The sequence below is a fragment of the Pseudorasbora parva genome, chromosome 18 (assembly GCF_024679245.1).
Source record: "Pseudorasbora parva isolate DD20220531a chromosome 18, ASM2467924v1, whole genome shotgun sequence".
In the NCBI taxonomy this organism is placed as follows: Eukaryota; Metazoa; Chordata; class Actinopteri; order Cypriniformes; family Gobionidae; genus Pseudorasbora; species Pseudorasbora parva.
In genome coordinates this window covers 29,075,825-29,100,220 of record NC_090189.1, presented here as the reverse complement: position 1 = coordinate 29,100,220, position 24,396 = coordinate 29,075,825, and the positions used below count along the sequence as shown (strand labels likewise).

The 24,396-nt window shown below is 40.9% G+C and overlaps 1 protein-coding gene and 1 long non-coding RNA gene across 2 annotated transcripts; both read right to left on the bottom strand.

Annotated features, from left to right (window-relative positions):
- Positions 1 to 759: 759 nt before the first annotated feature.
- LOC137046042 (multidrug and toxin extrusion protein 1-like) lies at positions 760 to 17,674 on the bottom strand. Its single transcript, XM_067423094.1, has 17 exons — positions 17,471 to 17,674; positions 16,851 to 16,952; positions 16,702 to 16,770; positions 16,478 to 16,626; positions 16,226 to 16,268; positions 16,080 to 16,124; positions 15,895 to 15,992; positions 15,253 to 15,350; positions 5,786 to 5,899; positions 4,920 to 4,987; positions 4,386 to 4,494; positions 4,185 to 4,260; positions 3,925 to 3,994; positions 1,470 to 1,602; positions 1,239 to 1,333; positions 1,088 to 1,166; positions 760 to 998 (listed from the first exon to the last, which is right to left on the bottom strand). The coding sequence occupies exons 1-17, from the start codon at positions 17,672 to 17,674 to the stop codon at positions 760 to 762; spliced, it is 1,791 nt and encodes a 596-aa protein (XP_067279195.1).
- A 5,784-nt stretch (positions 17,675 to 23,458) lies between these two features.
- Positions 23,459 to 24,125, bottom strand: LOC137046381 (uncharacterized). The gene is made up of 4 exons (XR_010898951.1): positions 24,064 to 24,125; positions 23,807 to 23,901; positions 23,683 to 23,735; positions 23,459 to 23,588 (listed from the first exon to the last, which is right to left on the bottom strand). It is a non-coding gene; the product is annotated as an uncharacterized lncRNA (long non-coding RNA).
- Positions 24,126 to 24,396: the final 271 nt, after the last annotated feature.

Sequence of the window (24,396 nt, the reverse complement as noted above, 5' to 3'; positions counted from 1 at the left end):
TCGTCCGCTGGAACCCGCCCTATCTGGCAACACCGTGTGTGATTTGTGCTTTGAATCATGTGCAAGCGCGACGGATCGTGTAGTAACCAATAGGTTGTTGGAATGGTAGATGTTTACACTTCTCATCCAACCACAATCAAATTCACACTATCCGGATGACGCGATTTATCTGCATAGATTTTTTTTTTAAAACAAGATGAAATAAAAGAGGAGTAACGAGGCTATTTTTAAAAAGTAAGGAGTAGAAAGTACAGATAATTGCGTGAAAATGTAAGGAGTAGAAGTAAAAAGTAGGCAGAAATATAATTACTCCAGTAAAGTATAGATACCCAAAATTTCTACTTAAGTAAGGTAACGAAGTATTTGTACTTCGTTACTTGACACCTCTGCAGACTATCCCCTGTAAATGATGAAAATACCTTACGAGAAACACGAGAAACAATTACCTTCCGAATAGGGCTAATGTAAATAAACCTGCACTTGGGTTAGCCAAGCTCGTTTTCAACTCTTTTACAATCTTACATTACCAATGGGATAAAAAATAAAAAAGGTTATTGCAACTTTTTATTCCACAATTTCTCATTGCAATTGTAAGCTTATATCTCATTCACTTATTCAGGCTTTTCAGTTTTCCTTAGAATCTTGATAACTCATAATTGAGAGTTTATCTCACAACTGCCAAAAAAAAAAAAAAAAAAAGCATAATTGTGAGATATAAAAACTACGTTAAAGTGCACTGCAGACAAAGCTATGTATTTATTATAATCTGAGAATCCCAGTGAGCACCTCATTTAACACAAATCCTCCAGCTAGTATAAGCAGCATGAAGAAAACTGCAAGTCCTCGACGAACAACCAGCTGTTTGGTGGTCAATACCGCACCAACGGTAACTTTTGTGCTAGCGTCTGTTATTCCTCCTTCTTCTTTACGGAGTCCTTCCAGGTCTGTGTTTGTGTCTGTCTGGCCATCTTCAGTGTGCTTGGACTCTTCTGGCACTTCTGTGCAATAAGCAGTCAAGATAAGCCCATGATGAAAAAAAAAATGTTTGTTCATCAAAAGTTCATCATATACAACAGACAGAAAGTACCTTCTGTACAGCCCTTATTTTCCATAGCATAAGAATCATCTTTGGTCTCAGGGGCTTGGACTCCTGCTCTGATCAAGGCCTGTAAATTAGAAGATTACAATAGATCATGTGTCCAAAATAGACTATATATGGATGAGGACAAATGGCCCACCTCTTGAGTCGCTTTTTTCCAATCTAGTTTGCAAATGAGGATGATGAAGAACAAAGACTGTAGGAAAACACACCCAAAAAACCCAATCCACAGACCTAACAACAGAGAGAAGAGACGCGAGGACATTGATGGAGGTGTTCAATGGGGTTTGAGTTATATAAAGTGTTTTGGTTATTTCAACAAAGCTACTGAGAATATTTCAGTTTCACCACGTGTTTGCAAGTCACTTACCGATTATGCCCATGCTGAGAGCAAACATCAATGACACTCCAATTGGAAATCCCACAAAATAATATCCCACAATATTACAAAGAGCACCAATCAACTGCTTTCCTGCACCTCTGATAATGCCACCTGTAATGCACTGCAGAGAGAAAAACAAGCCTCATTATTATTGGTAACGCTTTATATTACCGCCGGAAAGTACTGTGTAATTAAAGCGAATTTAGATTAAAGCATTACTTTCAGTAATTATAGTGCAACTATAAAGCAAGTATGTGTAGGTTTAAGGGAACAATATGTAATATTTGGGGAATAAAGGGTAATATCAGGAAAATTAACAAATTATTTATATTTAAAGTATTTTTTAATTAAGGGGTAATTATCCAGTAATTACAGGGCAATAATGACTCTGCAGGCTGTACATTAAAGTGATGTTTGTTGCCCTATTCAGCGAAAACTCAAGATCTTCACAATTTAATGATCTTCACAAAATATGATGTTGTTCTGGTTAAATATCAATGAAAAGTTAATCACAATGTAAAACAAGGCATTTCCTGTTGCCCACAGGCGGTGCTATGACTGTAACTGAATACTGGCATGTAGATGTCTTCAGGGCAGGACTCTTATCAAACGTGAAGTTAGGGGCAGATCAGAAATTGAATGCCCGATTTAAAACAACTTCCTCTTTCATGCTGAAACGTCAAACTTATGAGGCCGCCACAGACACCCTTCAGGTAAAACTCATGATCTTTCTTAACAATTTAACTTTGCTGAGCAATTACAAAAAGGTCCTCACGCCATCGATGCTCGGGCCTAATTATTCTATCCCTAACCCTACCGGTCTATTAATACTCTACTAAAACTCTAATGAGAGTTAGGTGAAACATTAATCATAGTCAACAGAATGCATTAAAGGGACCATCAAAATAAACTGATAGCAAAAAAAAAAAAAAAAAAAAATCAACAATTGCTCTGACTCTCGCACACACATTCTCCTCTCTTCTTTGTCCTCCTCCTCCCCCTCCTCAATCAACAGCCAGTTCTCCTCACCACAAACTGACACACACATCTCAACAACTAACACACACATGCTCCCCTCCTTCTCTCTGCTCTCTGAGGCAGAAATCTCTAAACTCCTTTCCAATCACCCAACTACCTGTCCGCTTGTTCCTATACCCACTCACCTCCTTGAGGCCATTTCTTTTCCAATTACTCACTCACTCACTCACTCACTCACTCACTCCACTCACTCACTCCACTCACTCACTCACTGACTCACTCACTCACTCACTCACTCACTCACTCACTCACTCACTCACTCACTCACTCACTCACTCACTCACTCACTCACTCACTCACTCAATGACTCACTCACTCAATGACTCACTCACTCAATGACTCACTCACTCACTCACTCAATGACTCACTCACTCAATCACTCAATGACTCACTCACTCACTCACTCACTCACTCACTCACTCACTCACTCACTCACTCACTCACTCACTCACTCACTCACTCACTCACTCACTCTTTTAAAAAACCTCAGACCGGTATCACTTCTGCCTTTCATTGCAAAGACACTTGAGCGAGTTGTGTTCAACAAACTCTCTCTGTTTTTATGTAGGATAACAACCAATCTCGCTTCAAAAGACTGCCCTGCTCTTGGGCTCAACCATCCCAGCACTTCATCAAAATTTCTCCATTCAGCTCGGTTCATCAACCATAACTCCTGACAGGACAGCCAGGAACCTTGAAGTTGTGATTGATGACCTGTTAAACTTCACTGACCACATTACTGCAACACCCCAGTCATATACAACATTAGGAAGATTAGACCCTTCTTATCAGAACAGGCTGCGCAACTCCTGGTGCAAGCTCTTGTTCTCTCCAGACTGGACTATTGTAATGCTCTTCTAGCTGGGTTCTATTAAACCCCTGCAACTGATCCAGAATGCAGCGGCAAGAGTGGTCTTTAACAAGCCAAAGAGAGCGCACGTCACGCTTCTCTTCATTAGACTGCACTGGCTGCCAATAGCCGCTCGCATCAAATTCAAGGCACTGGTGCTCACCTACAAAGCAACTACCGGCTCTGCACCAACTATACCTAAACTCGCTTGTTCAGACTTACACACCCTCCAGAAGCTTACATTCTGCAAGTGAACGACGCCTCGTGGCACCATCCCGAAGAGGCATGAAATCGCTCTCACAGACCGTTCCTAACTGGTGAAACAACCTGCTTATCTCAATTCGAGCTGCGTATTATCCAATTAAATTTTCTGCTTGTTTGTTTATTTAATAAAAAAAAGGTATGTGTACTGCGCTCGATTAACTGAGACTTGTTACAGTTCATGCAGGCTGTTGCCCTTGTTTGTTCAGTTGCTTCGATTGCTCTACTCATTTGTAAGTCACTTTGGATAAAAGCATCTGCTAAATGATTAAATGTAAATGTAAAAACTCTTACCGCAATGGCATCAAATAGATGAAAGAAGCCATACATTATCATGACCTCTGATACTCTGAGCACTATTTTCCTGTGCATGAGAGAGCAAGAGTTCAGAACACAGATCAGATGTTAATGGTTTTAAAGCTTCAATGGCCATCGATGAGACAAGTACTGCATGTTGCAGTTTCTCTTATTCATATTAATACCAGTGAATCTTTGTAAATACCAAATACCAAACTACAATGTTATATTGCTTTTTAGTAAAGTAGACCTCTTACTTTTCTGTGGTAAATATGTATCCGATAACATCTTTGGTACTTTCAATAATGATTGCAACCATACAAGAAACAAGTACTAGAAAGAAAAAAGAAACACACCAGGGAAACCAAATAGCCCTTAACTTTACAAATAATAATAAAACAGTCATAATTTATATGTTTTTATCTTATAGCAAAACTGCTGATGAATAGACTACATACGTCCACAGATTAAAGATACTTTAGCAGACAGCCTGGCTTGTTCTGTGTTTCCAGCTCCAAGAGCATTTCCCACCCTCACACTGGCTGCCACTGCGAATCCCAGAGGAAACTGAAAGACAGAGAGAAAAGCTAATTGGTCTACTTTAACCAAAGGATAAAATCAAATATAATTCATCACAGATGTTCAGAAACATAGGGTTAAAGAAACACTTTAGGCTGGTGGAGCTATTGCTTTCAATATGGTTCTGCTTCCCTTTATTTCAAAATAAATGCTTTTTTGGGTCAGAATTACTATGAAAACTTAGCAAATTTTACATTTTAGTTATTTCTACGTCTAGATTTAATAATCTTAATTATAGAATAGATCAAGGCTGTGGTTACTTAATTTCACCTCAAACAACAGTCTTCACTATAAGGAAAAAATTGTATCACACAGCTGCATTTCTGTGCAAAGTTGGGTTGAGAAGATCCTCAAACAAGTACTACAGTTTTATTTTTGTTTCAGGTTAAACCGAATAACCGTTGTAAACCTACTATATATGCAATACAGGCCAGCTGATACACAACAGACTGGGCTCCCAGCTCAGCCTCACTGATGAGCCCTACAGTGACAAAATACATGAAGATTACAAATATATTCATGCCACAAAGCATACTGATTGACATAAAAAGACATAAGCCCCGTTTCCACTGAAATTACCCGGAACAATTTGTACCAGGAACTTTTTTACAGGAACTTTTCCCCCTAGACCTGCTACTATTTGCGTTTCCACTGCGGTCTAAAGTACTGTGAAGATTAGGCAAATTAATCTGGTGATGTAGAACTGCTCCTTGCAGTCTCGGACAGTAATCATTTTTGCAGGACACAATAACAAGAATGGATGAGATTTAAAATGTGCTGCTTTTGCTGGTTATGTATTGGTTTACTAAAGAGCTAAACTAAAATTAACAAAACCATGCAAAAGAGCACTGATACTAAAGCGTATTCTGAAAGCTTGTAAAGCTAGAATTAAAATTACAATGTATGTTATTATCACCAATTACGGACATTGGCCGTGAGATGGCTGATACGAACGCGCACCATCAGACAGAAAGAGAAAGATTGATATTTACTGAGTGCAGAACGAACCACGCAAAAGACTTTTGAAAATGCCGGTTAAAATACAATGCTGCGTGAGCTCAACCAATCAGCATGTTCAGCGCCCAAGTCCCACCCTCGAAAGTTCCTGAATTTTGAAAAAGTACTACATAGTGAGCAGGGCCGTTTGGAGGGGGACATTTTTACCCGTAACTTCATTTAGACCCTGGTTCCTGCGGTAGAAACACACCGAGTACCACCCCAAAGTTCATAGTTCCTGGGGAAAGTTCCTGCAGTGGAAACATGGCTATAGTTTGCAAACCTGCCAGGAATCCACCAATCTCATATGTCCACCACTCCACACAAAGCATGAGCATGCTGGGAAAAGCTAAGCGAATGAAGGGGCCCCATTCCTGCAGGCAGTCACAAGACCAACCTAATGTGAGACAGATGAAAATCAGCAAGAAAGATATGATGGTTTCAATATTGAGTATCTATGAAGGTAGTATAACAGGAACCATTAGAAACATTTCATTGAACTCTCCTCCACACTATCTTAAAGAGTCACATAGTAAACTACTTTCTGGTCACATATTAAAAAATAAAACAGCATGCTTTTCACCAGGACATAAAACTGTAACATATTGCCCAAGTAAATGATTTAATCATCTTTTAAATAAATATTCAATGCTAAAACAATAATAAAAAAAAAAAAAAAAAAAAAAAAAAAAGATGTGTAGGCCAGTGGCAATTTCTTTAAGACTGCAAGGGAAGCTCGGCTTCCCTTATAATGTCACAAAATTAATGGTCAAATATGTACTATTGTATTAACATTTTATTGACTAAAAATGCGTTAGAAAATGTTTATCTCAAAGAAGAGTTTGTTCAGAATCAGTTACATATAGCAGGTCGGCTGACTCGATATATTTCTCATACATTCCCGCAGCGTCACAGTGCATTTCCCTATTGAAGCCCAGCGTCCATTGACTTCAATGGGGCTGCTTTAAACGTTTTTTTTCAGCGCTTAGAAACTAGACGGTCATTGGATAAACGCTGCGATTATGTCCCGCCCACGGACGCTCAGCGTCTCTGGGGGTGAATGGGGAGTGGGCTGACCCGGACTCCGAGCTTCTGCGTGATGATGATTGGAGGGTCTGTCGAAAGACTGCATCTCCTTTTGACTGACAGCGATTCTGTACTATAAGGAATCACTGAAGCTAGCCTATTCGCGCTCAGTCCCATCGCGGATTTCTCAAGTTCAGTCGAAATAAAAACTGCTGCAACCTATTTCTTTGATATTTGCTTGGTGAAATTGCTTGATTTTCATCATACATTTCATACAATTATACACCACATTCCTTGTTTCAGTTTTACAGAGTTTAATATTTTTTTATAGCTCTGCTGTCCATTGACAGACCATTTTCTTGAAAAGGAACGTAGGGCAGAATTTAATTTTAAATAAATAGACAATTTTATGATGTAGGCTGAAAATGAGCTTCCCCTCTCTGACAGACCAGTAGCTGCCACTGGTGTAGGCCTTAATTCATGGAACTCATCCCCTTAGAGTTCCTGTAAAATTTCTTTAAAGGCCTAGAAAAAGGTATACCGAGCTACCGACATCGCTCTTCTTCAGAAAATTCATCCTCCGTCTCGTCAATCATGCCAAATACATTGTTCAACAACTTCTCCAAGTTAGAAGTTTTTCTCCAATTCTCTTTGGCATTTCCCCTTATGTAACCTTCTTTCACCCATAAACTGTCTCCAAGCGCTCCTTGCGCACGGACGTACCACTCAATCTGATCGTTTACACAGACACTTAAGAGCTAAAAAGGTCAAATCCTCCCAGTAAAACTACATATTAATCTTTTTAGAAGTTCATTGGCTATCAGATAAGACAAACACTCGCAACCTCTGATGCAACTGGAGCGATCTACTGTCAAACAAAGAAAGGGAGGTACCATCCTTCATCCTGGGCTGGCTATTCCTAGAAATGTTCTTAATATAGGGAGATGAGAGGATATGTATTAGCCTGACAAGCCAGATCCACATCAAGATGTTTGGTCTGGAAACTCACCATTGACAGGGCTCAATCCGAGGGGCGGGATAAACGGTTGTCTTTCAAACTCCCTCTGCTCACAATTGGATAGAGCTACAACCAACCAGGGAAATGTGAAACGGAGCTAGTTGATAAATAAAACTTTCGCTGTATCCGGTCGGCAAAACTCCAAACACATCTTCCGTTTTTAAGAATGATTTCAGTGCCGTAACACAGACATTTGAAGCAGTTTTACTCACCGCCTGCTTCCAAAGCAGGACCGAACTTTTATCGCTGGGACCGCTCCATCAAAAACACACTTCTTTGGTAACTGTTGATTTCGTGAAGTCCTGTGACAGCAGTGACCGTGGAGATCCACTTTAGCGACACGACTGTAGCGCGATGTTGTGAAGCTTCCCGTCATTTCTGCGTTCAAATCAGTTCAAATGCAGCGCTGCCTTCCCGGAATGCTGTGCTGAAGCATTGAAGTCGCTTGATGTCACCCATAGGAATAAAGTGGAGCGCGGCGCGGACTATAATGACATAAGTGTTCACGGACGAGTGGATCTGCAGCTGAGCGAGTGTTTATGGGCATGCATTTTCTCTCTCGCTCTAGTCACGCGCGCACACCCTACCGGGAGAAGAGCCCGTACGGCCCATACAAGGACCTTCCGCTCTGTCGACGTCAAGCCGACCCATACTCAAAAAAAAACTCTCAGAAACTTGTGAGAAACTGGAAGGATTATTTTTGACACAGAAATACTCCATCAAACGTCCAACTTAGTTTTTTGAAACTTTGTCTATGTTTAGGATGGGAATCCAAGTCTTTAACAGTGTAAAAAGCTCAGTATGCATGAAACAGCATTTCACCCCCCCCCCCAAACAAAAGTATTATTTTTTTATTAATATAAAGTAGGACAGGGATGAGGTGTCTATAGGGGTGAGTGGGTATTTTAGTCTGTAAACCTATTCTCTGATCCCCACTCTGGAGCAGAAGGCCCCCTAATAATGCACCAATAAGCTGGATGCCAACTGCCTTAAAATAGAAAGGGTTTTTCATCCCTTCCCATTGGAGAAAGCGTAATGGCTAGAGTGGGTAGAAGGGGAGTGTGGTGGCAACATTGGGGTGTGACTAAAGCAGAGATAGAACGAAATGACGCTGCTTCTGTTAGCAATTCGGAAATGGAATAAGAATTGTTTGGGGAGGATTTTTAAGGAGGTAGGAATAGTAGATAGACTGTTGTGGAGAATAGGAAAAAGGAAGAAAACTGGAAGTCAGGCATCTGAATCAGATAACGGAAGGGAAGAACAACAAATAAAGAAAAAAAAGGATTGAATACAAGGTAATGATGACATTTCTAAATGAATCAATGAATACACTAAACCCAATAAAAAGTAACAAAAGCATTGCAGGAAGCAGTGTGTAAAATAGAAAATACTAAGGTTGTGCGAGATGTGAAATTACTGATAATCTGTAAAAAATGATCAAACAAATGATCAAAACTTCTGCGATTATATTTTTCCTTCAAATATCAAGTCAAGAGTGAACAACGGCTATCAAGAAAGGAGTGTTATTTCACTATTTAAGATAGACTGTCAGCAGGCCGGGCTTAAATCTTGGTAGCCCATCTGGAAAACACATAGCCCTGGGATGTTGGGCTTTGCAAGCCCTGGTCCAAACATGTCAGATCCCGTCTGCAATAATCCCGAATTGCAATGAACCAACAACACCACAAAGGATTCTTTAGCCTTTGACAGTGTGCTAAGGTATATTCAGTTAGACACGTACACATAATCAATAGATCTATCAAACGATCTGTAACAAGGCAATAATATCACATTTTTACATTAGACTTTTGCTTCATTGACTCATGTAATCTCGTCCTGTCTGCAAATCCTCTATCTCTTGTTTACAAACAAATCCATGGTCAGAAATGAAGGAACAAACGCTTGTCTTTCCCACGTGAGCTGGATATTCATTAACAATAAAGTTTATCCATGCATTCATAATATTGGAATCCGAAGGAAGCATACGCAGCATGTTTATTGCTCAAAAAGTTGGATCCGGTTTAGCTCTATGTAGGCCTGTCATGTCAGTGGCACGAGTCGGTGGGTGGGGTTACAGAATCAGGCGTCGTTCTTATTATGTTGAGGCAGTGTTTCACCACACGATAAGCTGAATTGACTGAATTAGCATTTCCTTCAGCCTTATTATTTCATTTTTTTGTGTGAAAGGGCCTTTACATTTGCCCCAAAATATAACTTTTTTGTTATTAAATCCCAGCCCAGGTGAGAAACGTCTCGGTTACGTACAGTCTTGTTCAAAATAATAGCAGTACAATGTGACTAACCAGAATAATCAAGGTTTTTAGTATATTTTTTATTGCTACGTGGCAAACAAGTTACCAGTAGGTTCAGTAGATTCTCAGAAAACAAACAAGACCCAGCATTCATGATATGCACGCTCTTAAGGCTGTTCAATTGGGCAATTAGTTGAAAGGGGTGTGTTCAAAAAAATAGCAGTGTCTACCTTTGACTGTACAAACTCAAAACTATTTTGTACAAAATTTTTTTTTTCTTCTGGGATTTAGCAATCCTGTGAATCACTAAACTAATATTTAGTTGTATGACCACAGTTTTTTAAAACTGCTTGACATCTGTGTGGCATGGAGTCAACCAACTTGTGGCACCTCTCAGCTGTTATTTCACTCCATGATTCTTTAACAACATTCCACAATTCATTCACATTTCTTGGTTTTGCTTCAGAAACAGCATTTTTGATATCACCCCACAAGTTCTCAGTTGGATTAAGGTCTGGAGATTGGGCTGGCCACTCCATAACATTAATTTTGTTGGTTTGGAACCAAGACTTTGCCCGTTTACTAGTGTGTTTTGGGTCATTGTCTTGTTGAAACAACCGTTTCAAGGGCATGTCCTCTTCAGCATAGGGCAACATGACCTCTTCAAGTATTTTAACATATGCAAACTGATCCATGATCCCTGGTATGCGATAAATAGGCCCAACACCATAGTAGGAGAAACATGCCCATATCATGATGCTTGCACCTCCATGCTTCACTGTCTTCACTGTGTACTGTGGCTTGAATTCAGAGTTTGGGGGTAGTCTCACAAACTGCCTGTGGCCCTTGGACCCAAAAAGAACAATTTTACTCTCATCAGTCCACAAAATGTTCCTCCATTTCTCTTTAGACCAGTTGATGTGTTCTTTGGCAAATTGTAACCTCTTCTGCACATGCCTTTTTTTAACAGAGGGACTTTGCGGGGATTCTTGAAAATAGATTAGCTTCACACAGACGTCTTCTAACTGTCACAGTACTTACAGGTAACTCCAGACTGTCTTTGATCATCCTGGAGGTGATCATTGGCTGAGCCTTTGCCATTCTGGTTATTCTTCTATCCATTTTGATGGTTGTCTTCCGTTTTCTTCCACGTCTCTCTGGTTTTGCTCTCCATTTTAAGGCATTGGAGATCATTTTAGCTGAACAGCCTATCATTTTTTGCACCTCTTTATAGGTTTTCCCCTCTCTAATCAACTTTTTAATCAAAGTACGCTGTTCTTCTGAACAATGTCTTGAACGACCCATTTTCCTCAGCTTTCAAATGCATGTTCAACAAGTGTTGGCTTCATCCTTAAATAGGGGCCACCTGATTCACACCTGTTTCTTCACAAAATTGATGACCTCAGTGATTGAATGCCACACTGCTATTTTTTGAACACACCCCTTTCAACTAATTCAACTAATTGCCCAATTGCACAGCCTTAAGAGCGTGCATATCATGAATGCTGGGTCTCATTTGTTTTCTGAGAATCTACTGAACCTACTGGTAACTTGTTTGCCACGTAGCAATAAAAAATATACTAAAAACCTTGATTATTCTGGTTAGTCACATTGTACTGCTATTATTTTGAACAAGACTGTATGTAGCCCTCGTTCCCTGAGGAGGGAACGGAGACGTAACGTCAGTGACTGATGAATGGGGGTTTTGCCTAAAAGCCAATCATCTTCAAGATCTTAGAAAACGCCCAATGGCAGTGCCAATGCCATGGGCATGCGAGATTTGCATGAGTAACTCCGCCTACCCACATGGGTATAAGGAAGTAGCTGGCATGATCGCATTATGTTTACCTGCTGAGGAGCCAAGACTGAACTCTCGGCCGTTCCAGCGGTACAGCTGATGTGGCAGCGGGACATTACGTCTCTGTTCCCTCCTCAGGGAACAAGGGTTACATACTTAACTGAGACGTTCCCTTTTGTTCAGTCACTCCGACGTAACGTCAGTGACTGGCAAATGGGGGTCCCAATGTAATAACGCCACTCAGCTGTCTTCCAGGGCCTTGCGCAAGCGTGAGTGCCATGATGCAAGATATGATGGTCAAAGGCCTCCACTTAACACAGGAATACCAAGGTACACTGGGAGGCATATTCCAGGTGGAGATATGCACCCTAATGCCTACCCGTAGGGAGGACTTAAGAATACACATATGACCCGCTAAGGTCTGCATACGGAAGATCACTGGGGTACCAGCCGCAGGTGGATTTTTAACCCCAGGAGGTGGCAGACTTGCCAAGGGAAGACACCCGCTCAGGGAGGCTTACGGTGGAAAAACACATGTGGGGGTCACCAGAGGGGAACCATGCACATGGGGCACCTGGCCGGACACGAGTGTCTGGGCTGAATAGGGCAGACTTACTGGTGTCGGCGTCATCAGTGCTGGGGGAGCTCAGGGCTTTCGGAGAAGCTCACCTGAGAAGAATATTGCACATATCCAGTCCGTGGAGTGGAATGGCGAGCAAGCAAAGACACCTGAGCCAATCCATCACCGGCCACTTGTAGAGGTGAGTACATAGTTGGATACAGGCTCCACTTGGAGATTGTAAAATCTGGCGTATGTGTTCGAGTGGAGTGACCCCAAGGGGGCATGGGCGCCCCTGCTGCTGGTATGCCAAAACAATGGTAGTGGGACAACCTTTGCTTTGAGAGAGCCTTCCCTTTCAGCTTCCCACCATAACAGACAAGAGCTGGTCTGAGGTCCTGAAACACTGCGTCCTGTCTACGTAAGCGTGAAGGGCGCGTACTGGACAGAGCAGTGCCAAGGCTGGGTCTGCCTCCTCCAAGGGCAGCGCTTGCAGGTTCACCACCTGGTCTCAGAACGGAGCGGGGGGAACCTTGGGCACCTATCCAGGCCGGGGTCTCAGGATCCTGTGAGAGTCACCCGGCCCGAATTCCAGGCGCGCTTTGTCAACCGAAAATGCAGGTCCCCTACCCTCTAGATGGAAGCCAGTGCGGTCAGGAGCCCTGTCCTATAGACAAGAACTTAACATCTACTGACCGCAACGCCTCAAAGGGGGCCCTCTGCAGTGCACTTAAAACTACTGAGAGGTCCCAAGAGGGTACAAGAGGAGCATGAGGAGGATGTAGTCTCCTCGCACCCCTCAGGAACCTGATGACCAGGTCGTGCTTACTTACCGGTTTACCGTCCAAGAGGTAATAATAGGCGGCGATAGCGACCACATCACCCTCAGGGTGGAAGGAGACAGCCTTCGATCCAACCCTTCTTGGAGAAATGAGAGCACAGACCCGATCGGGCATTTCCAGGGGTCTTCTTGGCGAGAAGAACACCAGCTGACGAAGAGGTTCCACTTCAATGCATAGGTCTGTCTCGTGGACTCGGCCCTAGCGGAAGTGATGGTAGCCACCACCGGAGGTCTCATACGAGTCGTGGGAGGCAACATATCTACCTGTGCATCCCCGAACTGATCCCAGATCAGCTGGACCGACTGGGGATGGAGTCTCCACTCCCCAGGGATTGGCTGAATCCGTGAGAACTCATCGGCTGCACGGTTCAGGATACCCGGGATATGGACAGCACGAAGGGACCTCAGGCGCTTCTGACTCCATAACACGAGATGGCGGGCGAGTTTGGGACATGCAGCGGGAGCGTAGACAACCCTGGTGGTTGATGTACGCTACAACGGCCATGTTATCCGACCTGACTAATACGTGTTGACCCCTCAGCAACGCTAGGAAGCGGTGCAGGGCAAACCGTACCGCCCGCAACTCGAGGCAATTGACATGCAGGTGGCGCTGGCTCTCTGTCCAGGAGCCTGCGGCAGCATGTCCATTGCACATGGCACCCCAACCTGTAGTGGAAGCATCTATTGACACAACAACATGCCTGGAAACTCGTTCTAAGGGCACACCTGCCCGTAGAAGCTGAGGTTCGACCACTGGGTGAGTGTCTGTCTGCAGGCCCGAGTCACTGGGACCCGGAGCCATGCCCATCTCCGGACTCAATCACAAAGTCAGTGCTGAAGCGGTCTCATATGAAGCAATTCAAGCGGTGTCACCGCGGCTAGGGATGCCATATGCCCCAGGAGCCTCTGAAACAATTCAGCGGAACCGCACTCTTGCTCTCTATCTGACGGAGGCAAGTCAGCAGTGACTGCGTGCGCTCGCCGGTAAGCTGCGCGCACATGGTGACCGAGTCGATCTCCATACCGAGAAAAGAGATCCACTGCACGGGGCAGAGTTGCTCTTCTCCCAGTTGACCCGAAGGCCCAGACGGGCTAAGTGGTGGAGAACCAGGTCTCTGTGTTCGCACACCCGCTCCCGAGAGTGGCCCAGTATGAGCCAGTCGTCGAGACAGTTCAGGACACGAACCCCTTGCTGCCTGAGTGGCGCAAGGGCTGCCTCGACAATCTTTGTGAAGACGCGAGGGGACAGAGCTAGCCTGAATGGGAGTACAGCATACTGATATGCCCGCCCCTCGAACGCAAACCACAGGAATGGTCTGTGTCTTGGAAGGATGGACACATGGAAGTACGCGTCCTTCAGGTCGATCGCTGCAAACCAATTGCATGGACGAACGCATTCGAAAAGGCATTTCGCAGTCAACATTCCAAACGGAAGCCTGTGAAGGGATCGGTTCAGGACGCGAAGGTCCAGGATTGGCCGTAACCCACCGGATTCCTTTGGTACAATGAAGTAAGGGCTGTAGAAGCCGGACTTCATCTCGGCTGGAGGGACGAGCTCAATCACGCACTTCGCCAGTAGGGTAGCGATCTCCGCACGCATGACAGGGGCATTGGGCCCGGTCACCCGGAAGTGCACGGGCAAACCGTCTTGAAAAAGACGTGTCACACGCAAGCTCTTTTTGTGAGAGGAAGCTCCGCAGAGTGCCAAAGTGCCCAGGGATAACACACACAGCTGTTGCAGATCACTGCACAGATCAGCAGGCAGGCAATGTGAGATCGCTGGAACGCGCTGTTACACCAACACCCTGGAGAACTGCTCGTCTCGAAGACTGAAGAGAGGACTTCAAAATTCAGGCTTGCAGGAATGAATAGATGCTCTTGGCTCCGAAGCAGAAACATAATGCGATCATGCCAGCTACTTCCTGCCCATGCGATCATGCCAGCTACTTCCTGCCTACTACTAAATGCCCATGGCATTTGCACTGCCATTGGGCGTTTTCTAAGATCCCGAAGATGATTGGCTTCTAGGTGAAACCCCCATTCGTCAGTCACTGACGTTACGTCAGAGTGACTGAACGAAAGGGAACAGGTTTTACGTGCAAAGAGAATGTAAAACATTATTTGTCTTAAAAAAAGTTACCAAGTTAATTACTCTTTTTAAGGGAGTAACACAATATTGTAATGCATTCGTTTTCAAAGTAACTTTCCCCAACACTGATAAACTGTATCCAAACCAAAGGGTCACTAGACACTCACCATCCCATGTGGCTTTATGCAGGCCCTTCCAGCGGATGTAGACATAGAGAAACACAGCCAAAGAATACTGGGAAATGGTGTTTGCAACAGCAGATCCACTGTTTAGAAAGAAAGAATGACACCATGAAGTCATGTTGACCTTACTTATTTTAAGACCTGGGTTCTTCGTGTCCCAATTTGCACACTCTAAAAAATGCTGGGTTAAAAACAGCCCAAGTTGGGTTAAAAATGGACAAACTCAGAAATTGGGTTGTTTGAATGGGTCCATTCACTGGGTTCAAACAACCCAATTTCTGGGTTTGTCCATTTTCAACCCAACTTGGGTTGTTTAACCCGGCACTTTTTAGAGTGCATACTTTATGACATTTTGTTGAATAAATAGTGCAACTAGTGTATTCAGACTAATCTGGATGATGCACATAATTAACTTAAAAATATTTTTTTTAATTTTTTAGAATGGACATTATATGTACTGAATTGTTAGCTTTCCTTATGATGTGGCTATCAGACACTGAAGCTGGGTGACAAAATAGCATTATAAACTAAATACAGATGTTAGAGTACAATGTGTATAGCATGTCATTTGGCACACAACATAAGTTCCCATAAAATGTGATAAACAGAATCTAGACAGCTTCTTACGCCACACCAAGATCAAGCAGATTTAGGAAGATGTAGTTTATTAAAGCGTTGATGATGTTCCCAGCTGCTCCTGTGATGACCTGAGGCCAAATAATACCCTAAACCAAAAACAGATCCTTGAATATGTTATACATAAACAACAAGCTCAGGCAAAATAATAATGGAGACACATTGTTTGGGTTTACCTGATTTTGAAGATACTTTCCCTGCAGTTGATACATAAAGGCAGCCTGAAAAAAGGAGTTATTACCTATTGGAATAGTTCTTTTTACGGTATAGTTACTTATAGTTACATACAATAAATGCATGTGATGCTTAATATGTCACTCACAGGCAGAGCAGGCATGAATATTTTCACATAAAGCTGTGACAGACTGTTGAGAGCGAGAGAGACAACAATCACACGCAGTTACATAAACTCCACAGACAAGTCCATGTGACTGCAACATGTCCGATGACATCATGTCATTTAACAATCATTTACGTCTATTATTACAATATGTTGACAAGAGACTTTGTCAATACACTCAGGTAAGTTTTACTAAACAGGAGCATTATTTAAAGTGTGTTGAATGTGTCAGACCTGGCTACACGGGGACTCTGTCGAAGAGCCAGCAGGATTGACTCTGTGTTGATGAGCAGCGCCCAGCAGGGGAAGCAGGCCAACAGGAGGATGAGAATCCCTCTCTGCAGTATCACTCCCACTCGCTTCAGATTATTACCCCCAAACGTCTGCAGGACATAATTCAATTCAAATGACACCTGAGCACAAATGATACTCACATTACTGAACATTGACAATCATACCTGAGAGATGAGTGTATCACATGCAGACGCCAATCCAGAGCCGATGGAGATGCCGGACACATTAATAACCTGAGCAAAAGTAACTCATTTATAAAGGCAATGGGTGTTTTAATGAACACCACAATAATTAAGTTATTTTGTGAACTTACAGCAATAGCCAGAGCCACACCGGCCAGTTCAGTTTCCCCCAAGTGTCCACAGAACACAGTGCTGACGATGCTGATCAGAAAGATCATCAGATTAGATATAAACTGCAAAAAAGGGGGACATTTTTGTGTATAATATATATATATATATATATATATATATATATATATATATATATATATATATATATTGTATAGAATATATATATATTATATATATATATAGTTATATAAAATATTGTGTTTTACTTGTCATGTCTAGTATTCTTAAGACAAAACTGACTAAATATATAAGTTAACAATAATTCATTTAGATTATTCTGCTAAACTAAATATATTAAAAAGTCATTCAACTATGTTTTAGTGCGACCTCCAGATTTTTTCTTCTTTTTATCAAAAGTCTCAAAAGTGTCAATCATAAGTCAAATATCCTCCATCTGTCATAAAATAATGTTTCTTTTAAAGATGCATATTAATGTTGTTCATGTTCTAATCAAAGGTGTCAATTTTTTCAGATTTTCAATCAATAGGGAAATAAAATCATCACAGTTTTTGGTTGTATGATTGCTGTAAGCAAAGTTTAAATTCACCTTCATAAACCAATTAACAATATTCAAACTTACCACTGGTCCAGCCAATTTCACCTGCTCTACAATTTCTTCTTTATAATTCACTGGTAACAAATTCTGAAGTTTCTTTCGACACTCTCCACACACAAACTGTGTTTGCGTGACAAACTGTGTCAAACTTGACGTTGACTGAGCATCATCGGTTTTCTCCTGTTTTGAGTCTCCATCGATCTGATTCCCTGTGGTAATACCTTCCATTTTCGTTATTCCTTAAGTCTTTAATTCGGTCAAAGCAGCTTATATGTAGTTAAAGTACAGGGCTACATCTGCATGAAAGACATTGTGCTAAAGGTCCATTGCAGGGAGAAGTCTGGGAGAATCTCAAAGGGAGACACTTAGAAAAGTGCCTGGTATAAGTTTAGCCCTGCCTGCTGCTGTACTCCACGAGGTTATTGCAATGTCAATAGAGACAATATAAGCTGTGCAACTTCACTCATGTCTTTTTAAATGTGCTGTAAAAACCCTTTAACCAGGTTTCTGTAGTAAATGAGTAATGTGAGATTCATCTTAATACAATGCTGATTTCATTTATGCTTTCACCATTTGTTTTAACCATGAGGTCAAACATCAGGGTCATTCTGCTAGGGAATCCCACAAATTAGTACCCATATAATATAATTTTCATTTGGGGGGTTATGGTGTGGGGTTGTTTTTCAGAGATTGGGTTCAGCCCCTTAGCTCAGGTGAAAGGAACTCATAATGCTTCAATACACCAAAACATTTTGGACAATTTCAAACTCCAAACTTTGTGGGAACAGTTTGGGGATGGCTCCTTCCTGTTCCAAAATGACTGCGCGCCAGTGCACATAGCAAGGTCCATAAAGACATTAAAGAGTGATAGTCTGAATTTCTCCATTAAATACTGAGAGTATTTCATGAATCATGTGAGATGATTTGCAAAATTTTGCACTTGTCAATTTAGTGGCATTTGCACCATTATTTACAGCTCCAAAAAAATATGTCTTAAGCCAGAAGTATTTTGTACTGCTCTTGGTAAATTGCGTTGGACATTATGGAAATGATCTGGCTCCGCTTGTGTTCTTTAATTTTCAAATCGTCAGATGATCACAAACAGAACTTTGTGCTTTTTTTTGTTGGAATTGTGCCCTCACTCTAATTTGCCCTGTTTCGTAAATCTGGCCCAAAGGGTTATTAGAAGGTGGGTGCTATTTACACGGAGTGTTAATAGAAGGTGGGTCCTATTTACGCAGTGTTAATAGAAGGTAGCTTCTATTTACACTAAGTGTTAACACAAAATGTTCACGTACAATAAGTCATTTTGGATAAAAGCATCTTATTACAGAACATAGCTATGTATTAGTGGTGTAGTAAACCATTTCAGTACTTTGTGACATCAGAATTCATTTAGTAGCCTATATATGGTTTGTAACATTAACCAACACAAACATTTACTAAAGTGATATCACACTGTCACTGTGCTCTTAGGAACCTTAAGTGCAACAGACATTTTTTTGTAACCTTGGCCACATCTGTGCCTTGCCACAATTCTGTCTCTGAGCTCTTTAGGAAGTTCCTTTGACCTCATGATTCTCATTTTCTCTGACATGCACTATGAGCTGTAAGGTCTTGTATAGACAGGTGTGTGGCTTTCCTAATCAAGTCCAATCAGTATAATCAAACACAGCTGTACTCAAATGAAGGTTAGCCCTGCGTCCCAATTCGCATACTATCCATCCTAAATAGTATTCGAAAATAGAATTAGTATGTCCCAAATCGTAGTATGTTGAAAAGAGTATTCCAAAGATTCCCGGATGGTTTACTATTTCCGGTCCGAATTCGCAGTATGGATCGATGGGCACTCTAACGGCTGATATTGCCCACAACCCATTGCGAGTTGGACGAGGATTCGATTAGAACTACAAACGCGGATAAAAAGCGTTAAAAACTACAAACATGGCGGATGTGCGAGTTCGACGGTTAAGTAGAGAAGTTTAGATAAAGGGGTTTGAGTGACCGACTATCAATATTTAACCTGACAAAAATATATTTATTCAGTGTTGTCACATTATATTTCACCCGCAGCAGCATTGAGAACTTTTGAAATGACACGTTTGGCCATTAACTTTTAAATGCATCATTATATTTAAACTGTAAATACATGAAGAGAGTCTCTGCATTAAAGACCCACAAATGGCAGATCAACGAGCGTCTTCATTTCTCTCCGATACGGTAGGAGATTAAACTGAATGTGGAGGATTTGAACTGTGATGAATCTGACGATGATTGACAGGGCAGTTAAACAGTGACGGGATGCATGTAACTAAGCGACAGAGTCCGTTAAAGATGGCGAAGTAGTATGTCCCGAAGCTTGCATACTTTTCTGCTACACACTCAAAAGTATATACTTTTTCTTCACAAAAAGAGTACATACTTTTAGGACGTAGTATAAGTAGGCGAATTGGGACGCAGCATTAGAACCATCTCAAGGATGATCATAAGAAATGGACACCTGAGTTAAATATATGAGTGTCACAGTACTGTGTGTACATTAATGATAAAAAAATTACTTAAATGATTGTAGCAAATGGCTGCAATATAACAGAGTATAAATTTAAAGGGGGTGTGAATACTTTCTGTATACACTATATTGCCAAAAGTATTGGCATGGCCCTCCAAGTGATTAAATTCAGGTGTTCCAATCACTTCCATGGCCACAGTTGTATAAAATGAAGCAACTAGGCATGCACACTGATTCTACAAACATCTGTGAAAGAATAGGTCACCCTCAGGAGCTCAGTGATTTTACCACCTGTGCAAGACAAGAAGTCCATTTTTGCAATTTCTACACTAATACTAAATATTCTAGGGTGTGGAACCAATTGGTAACAAGAGCAAAGCAGCCATAAAGTGATAGGCCACGCATAATCGCAGAGCAGGGTCAGCACATCCTGAGGCACACAGTGTGCAGAAGTCGCAAACTTTCTGCAGCGTCAATAATATACAGACATCCAAACTTTGTGTGGCCTTCAGATTAGCTCAAGAACAGTGCGTAGAGAGCTTCATAGAATGGGTTTCAATGGCCGAGCAGCTGAATCCAAGCCTTATATAAACAAGTGCAATGCAAAGTGTCAGATGCAGTGGTGTAAATGGTGTATATTCCGATCTGATATGATTTCTGACCTGTAAGGTTGCCAGAATAATAATCATACAAGGTGTGTTAATAGGCCAGAGGAGAACTGGCACCCCGACTGAGCCTGGTTTCTCCCAAGGTTTATTTTTCTCCATCACGCCCTGATGGAGTTTTGGTTCCTTACCACTCTCGCCTTTGGCTTGGCTTGCTCAGTTGGGGACACTAAAATTTATTTATAAGTTATTCAACTAAATATACAAATAAAATGTATGAATTAGGTTTTATTTAATTCTATGAACTATATTACTGATCTGCCAACATTGTCGCTATATGATAAATTAAAATAAGCTGATAACATCACTATTTTCTCCAGAACGACTGTACAGCCAAATCTAATTTTGTTGCAATATTTTCCTGTTTGACACTGTAAAGCTGCTTTGACACAATCGTGATTGTAAAAGCGCTATATAAATGAAGTTGATTGATTGATTGATTGATTGTAAAGCACGCTGCCACTGGACTCTAGAGCAGTAGCAGACATGTTCTCTGGAGGGATGAATCATGCCAGTCTGTCTGGCATTCCTATGGGTGAGTCTGGGTTTGGTGGTTGTCAGGAGAACGGTACTTGCCTGACTGCATTGCGCCGAGTGTAATGTTTGGTGGAGGGGGGTTTATGATGTGGGGTTGTTTTTCAGGGGTTGGGCTTGGCCCCTTAGTTCCAATTAATGCTTCAAAATAGACATTTTGGACAATTTCAAACTCCAAACTTTGTAGGAACAGTTTAGGGATGGCTCCTTCCTGTTCCAACATGAATGCACCAGTGCATATAGCAAGGTCCATTAAGACATGAAAGAGCAATATTCAGATTTTCTCTCTAAATGTATTATTCTGATTGTTTAATCACCTTTACTATAATTTTGAATTACCTTTATCTTCATTGGATATACCATGACAGGTAGATGCGTTGGCCATTATGGAAATGATCCGGCTTTGTCTGTGTTCTCTAATTTGTGCGTTGTTAGATGACACGCAGAACTTTCTACGCTCATTGAAACGTTTTTGGAATTGTGCTCATACTAATTTGCCCTGTTTAGTAAATCTGGCCCTAATATTAATAGAATGTAGGTGCTATTTTGTCTGGCTATCACCAGACCAAGTTTAATTTAAAATTGAACACTGGTCTGGGAATTCTGCTCTGTATTTTCTACTGCACAAGACGTATTGGATAATTGGATAGTCCTTCAACCAATCAGACCACAAGAGGCGTGATCAACGGGCAACAACCCATCGTTTCTCTATCTATCATCGTGTTAAACCTGCCAATAGCGTGCCAGGTGGATAAGCCAGTCTGTGATTTGTTCCCTCAAAAGTGTAACAGAAGTAGTAGAAATGAATGTACAGGTTTCCAGAATGAGTTTGCTGAGTTTAATCGAATTGCTGGCAGATCAGGCTGGGTTTACCCAGGATAAGTGCTATTTACACTAAGGGTCAGATTTACTAACCGCTTGAGCGAGAGCAAACCCTCTACTGGCATTAAAAACTACTGTCAGGATTGACACACTTAAAATTAGCACTGAAAAGACATTGACAGGGTTATTTTTGCAGTTGAGCTTGTTGCATATGAATTTGTAGAAGTTTACCTTTATGATAGAAAATATATGGGAGAAGAGTATTTTAATGAATCATGTTGATTTACAAAATTTTGCGCTTGTCAATTTAGTGGCATTTGCACCATTATTTACAGTCCAAAAAAATATGTCTTAAGCCAGAAGTATTTTGTACTGCTCTTGGTAAATTGCGTTGGACATTATGGAAATGATCTGGCTCCGCTTGTGTTCTTTAATTTTCAAATCGTCAGATGATCACAAACAGAACTTTGTGCTTTTTTTTGTTGGAATTGTGCCCTCACTCTAATTTGCCCTGTTTTGTAAATCTGGCCCAAAGGGTTATTAGAAGGTGGGTGCTATTTACACGGAGTGTTAATAGAAGGTGGGTCCTATTTACGCAGTGTTTATAGAAGGTAGCTTCTATTTACACTAAGTGTTAACACAAAATGTTCATGTGCAATAAGTCATTTTGGATAAAAGCATCTTATAACAGAACATAGCTATGTATTGGTGGTCTATTAAACTATTTCAGTACTTTGTGACATTATAATTTATTTAGTAGCCTATATATGGGTTGTAACATTAACTATATCCATCAAAAACATTTACTAAAATTATATCAAACTGGCACCGAATGAAATATACTCAATCATTAAGGGCTGAACAGTGTATTTTGTGTGGTAACATACTATCATATTCTGAATGCAGTGTGAAAGGGAGAGATTTAGACTTCAAAAGTGTAGTAGCATATGACATATATCAGCACTCAAAACCAACCACATAGGTTTGAGTTAAGATATATACTATCATGTGTTATCGTGTACACCATTTCTGGAATTCTAATTCGACACACATACAACATTTATCTTACCCAGTGGACAAATATAGAAGCTTACTGTTGGTAATCTTTGTATAATTATGCATAGATTTTTTAAAGAGTAATTAAACTTTCTGATGTTAAATAATAGCCTCTGCCAACAAAGGTGGACTATTTACATTTAGTGCAAATAGTCACTGCAGTTCAAACTAGTTGTTTGCCTAGTAACTTGTTTTAAGAAGTATAATGCAAATGTACCAAGATCGCTGAAGTTTAGCTTTCCTAACTCAAGTACTAAATGTAGCAACTCACTAATATAAAGTAATGTGAATATTTTGGAATTAAGAAATATTCATTGTGCTAATCTGAGAAATTTAATGAGCACGTCATTTAACACAAATCCTCCAGCTAGTATAAGCAGCATAAAGAAAACACCAAGTCCTCGACGAACAACCAGCTGTTTGGTGGTCAATACCGCACCAACTGTGACATTTGTGTCAGCGTCTGTTATTCCTCCTTCTCCTTTATTGAGTCCTTTTAAGTCTGTGTTTGTGTCTGTCTGGCCATGTTCAGTGTGAAGGGATTCTTCTGGCACTTCTGTATAAGAATCAGGGACATAAGAGAAAAGTAATAAAATAAACATATTTTTTGTTTATCATTAAGGTCAGCATATACAACAGACAGAATGTACCTTATGTACAGCCCTTATTTCTCAGGGGCTAGAGCACCTGCTCCGATCAAGGCCTGAAAATAAGAAGATAAAGACTAGTAATCATCTGTCCAAATAGTCTATTTAGATTAGGAAAAATGCCCACCTCTTGAGTTGCATTTTTCCAGTCTAGTCTGCAAATGAGGATGATGAAGAGCAAATATTGTGTAAAAGCAGATAGAAAAAATCCAGTCTACAAACCTAGAAAGAGAGAAAGAAGATTAATTAATATGTTCAATAGCTAGATCAAAGGAGGTGTTAAGTTAAGTTTAATATTTCAAAAGTTTCAACACTTTCAAATAATTTACCAACTATGCCCATGCTAAGAAAAAACATCAATGACACTCCAATTGGAAAACCCACAAAATAATACTCCACCGAGCAGCTGCTTTCCTGCACCCCTGATAATGCCACCTGTAATGCACTGCAGACAGAAAAACAAAACTTAGTTTGACTATTATCAAGAGGACATTGTCAAACACTATCTTAAGTGAATGAGTAATAAATAGGAAAATCATATTTTTCCTTTTGAAAGTCATTGTATAATCCTCTACAGATGTTTAGATATAAATACTGATAACCAGAATGAAATAAGTGATTTACAAAAAAACAGAAAAACTGTAAATATTGTAAATAATGTGATTTAGATTTTTTTTTTTTTAATTCTCTTTCTAACTTTTACACAAATAAAGACAG

Bases quoted from the DNA above. Each gene is read 5' to 3' on its own strand.
- LOC137046042 (XM_067423094.1), bottom strand. From the start codon at position 17,674: ATGGAAGGTATTACCACAGGGAATCAGATCGATGGAGACTCAAAACAG. The intron at 15,351-15,894 runs GTAAGAAGCTGT...CTTTCTAAACAG, and splicing joins CTGCTTGATCTTGGTGTGGC to TGGATCTGCTGTTGCAAACA. The intron at 999-1,087 runs GTACTTTCTGTC...CTTATTGCACAG, and splicing joins AAATAAGGGCTGTACAGAAG to AAGTGCCAGAAGAGTCCAAG.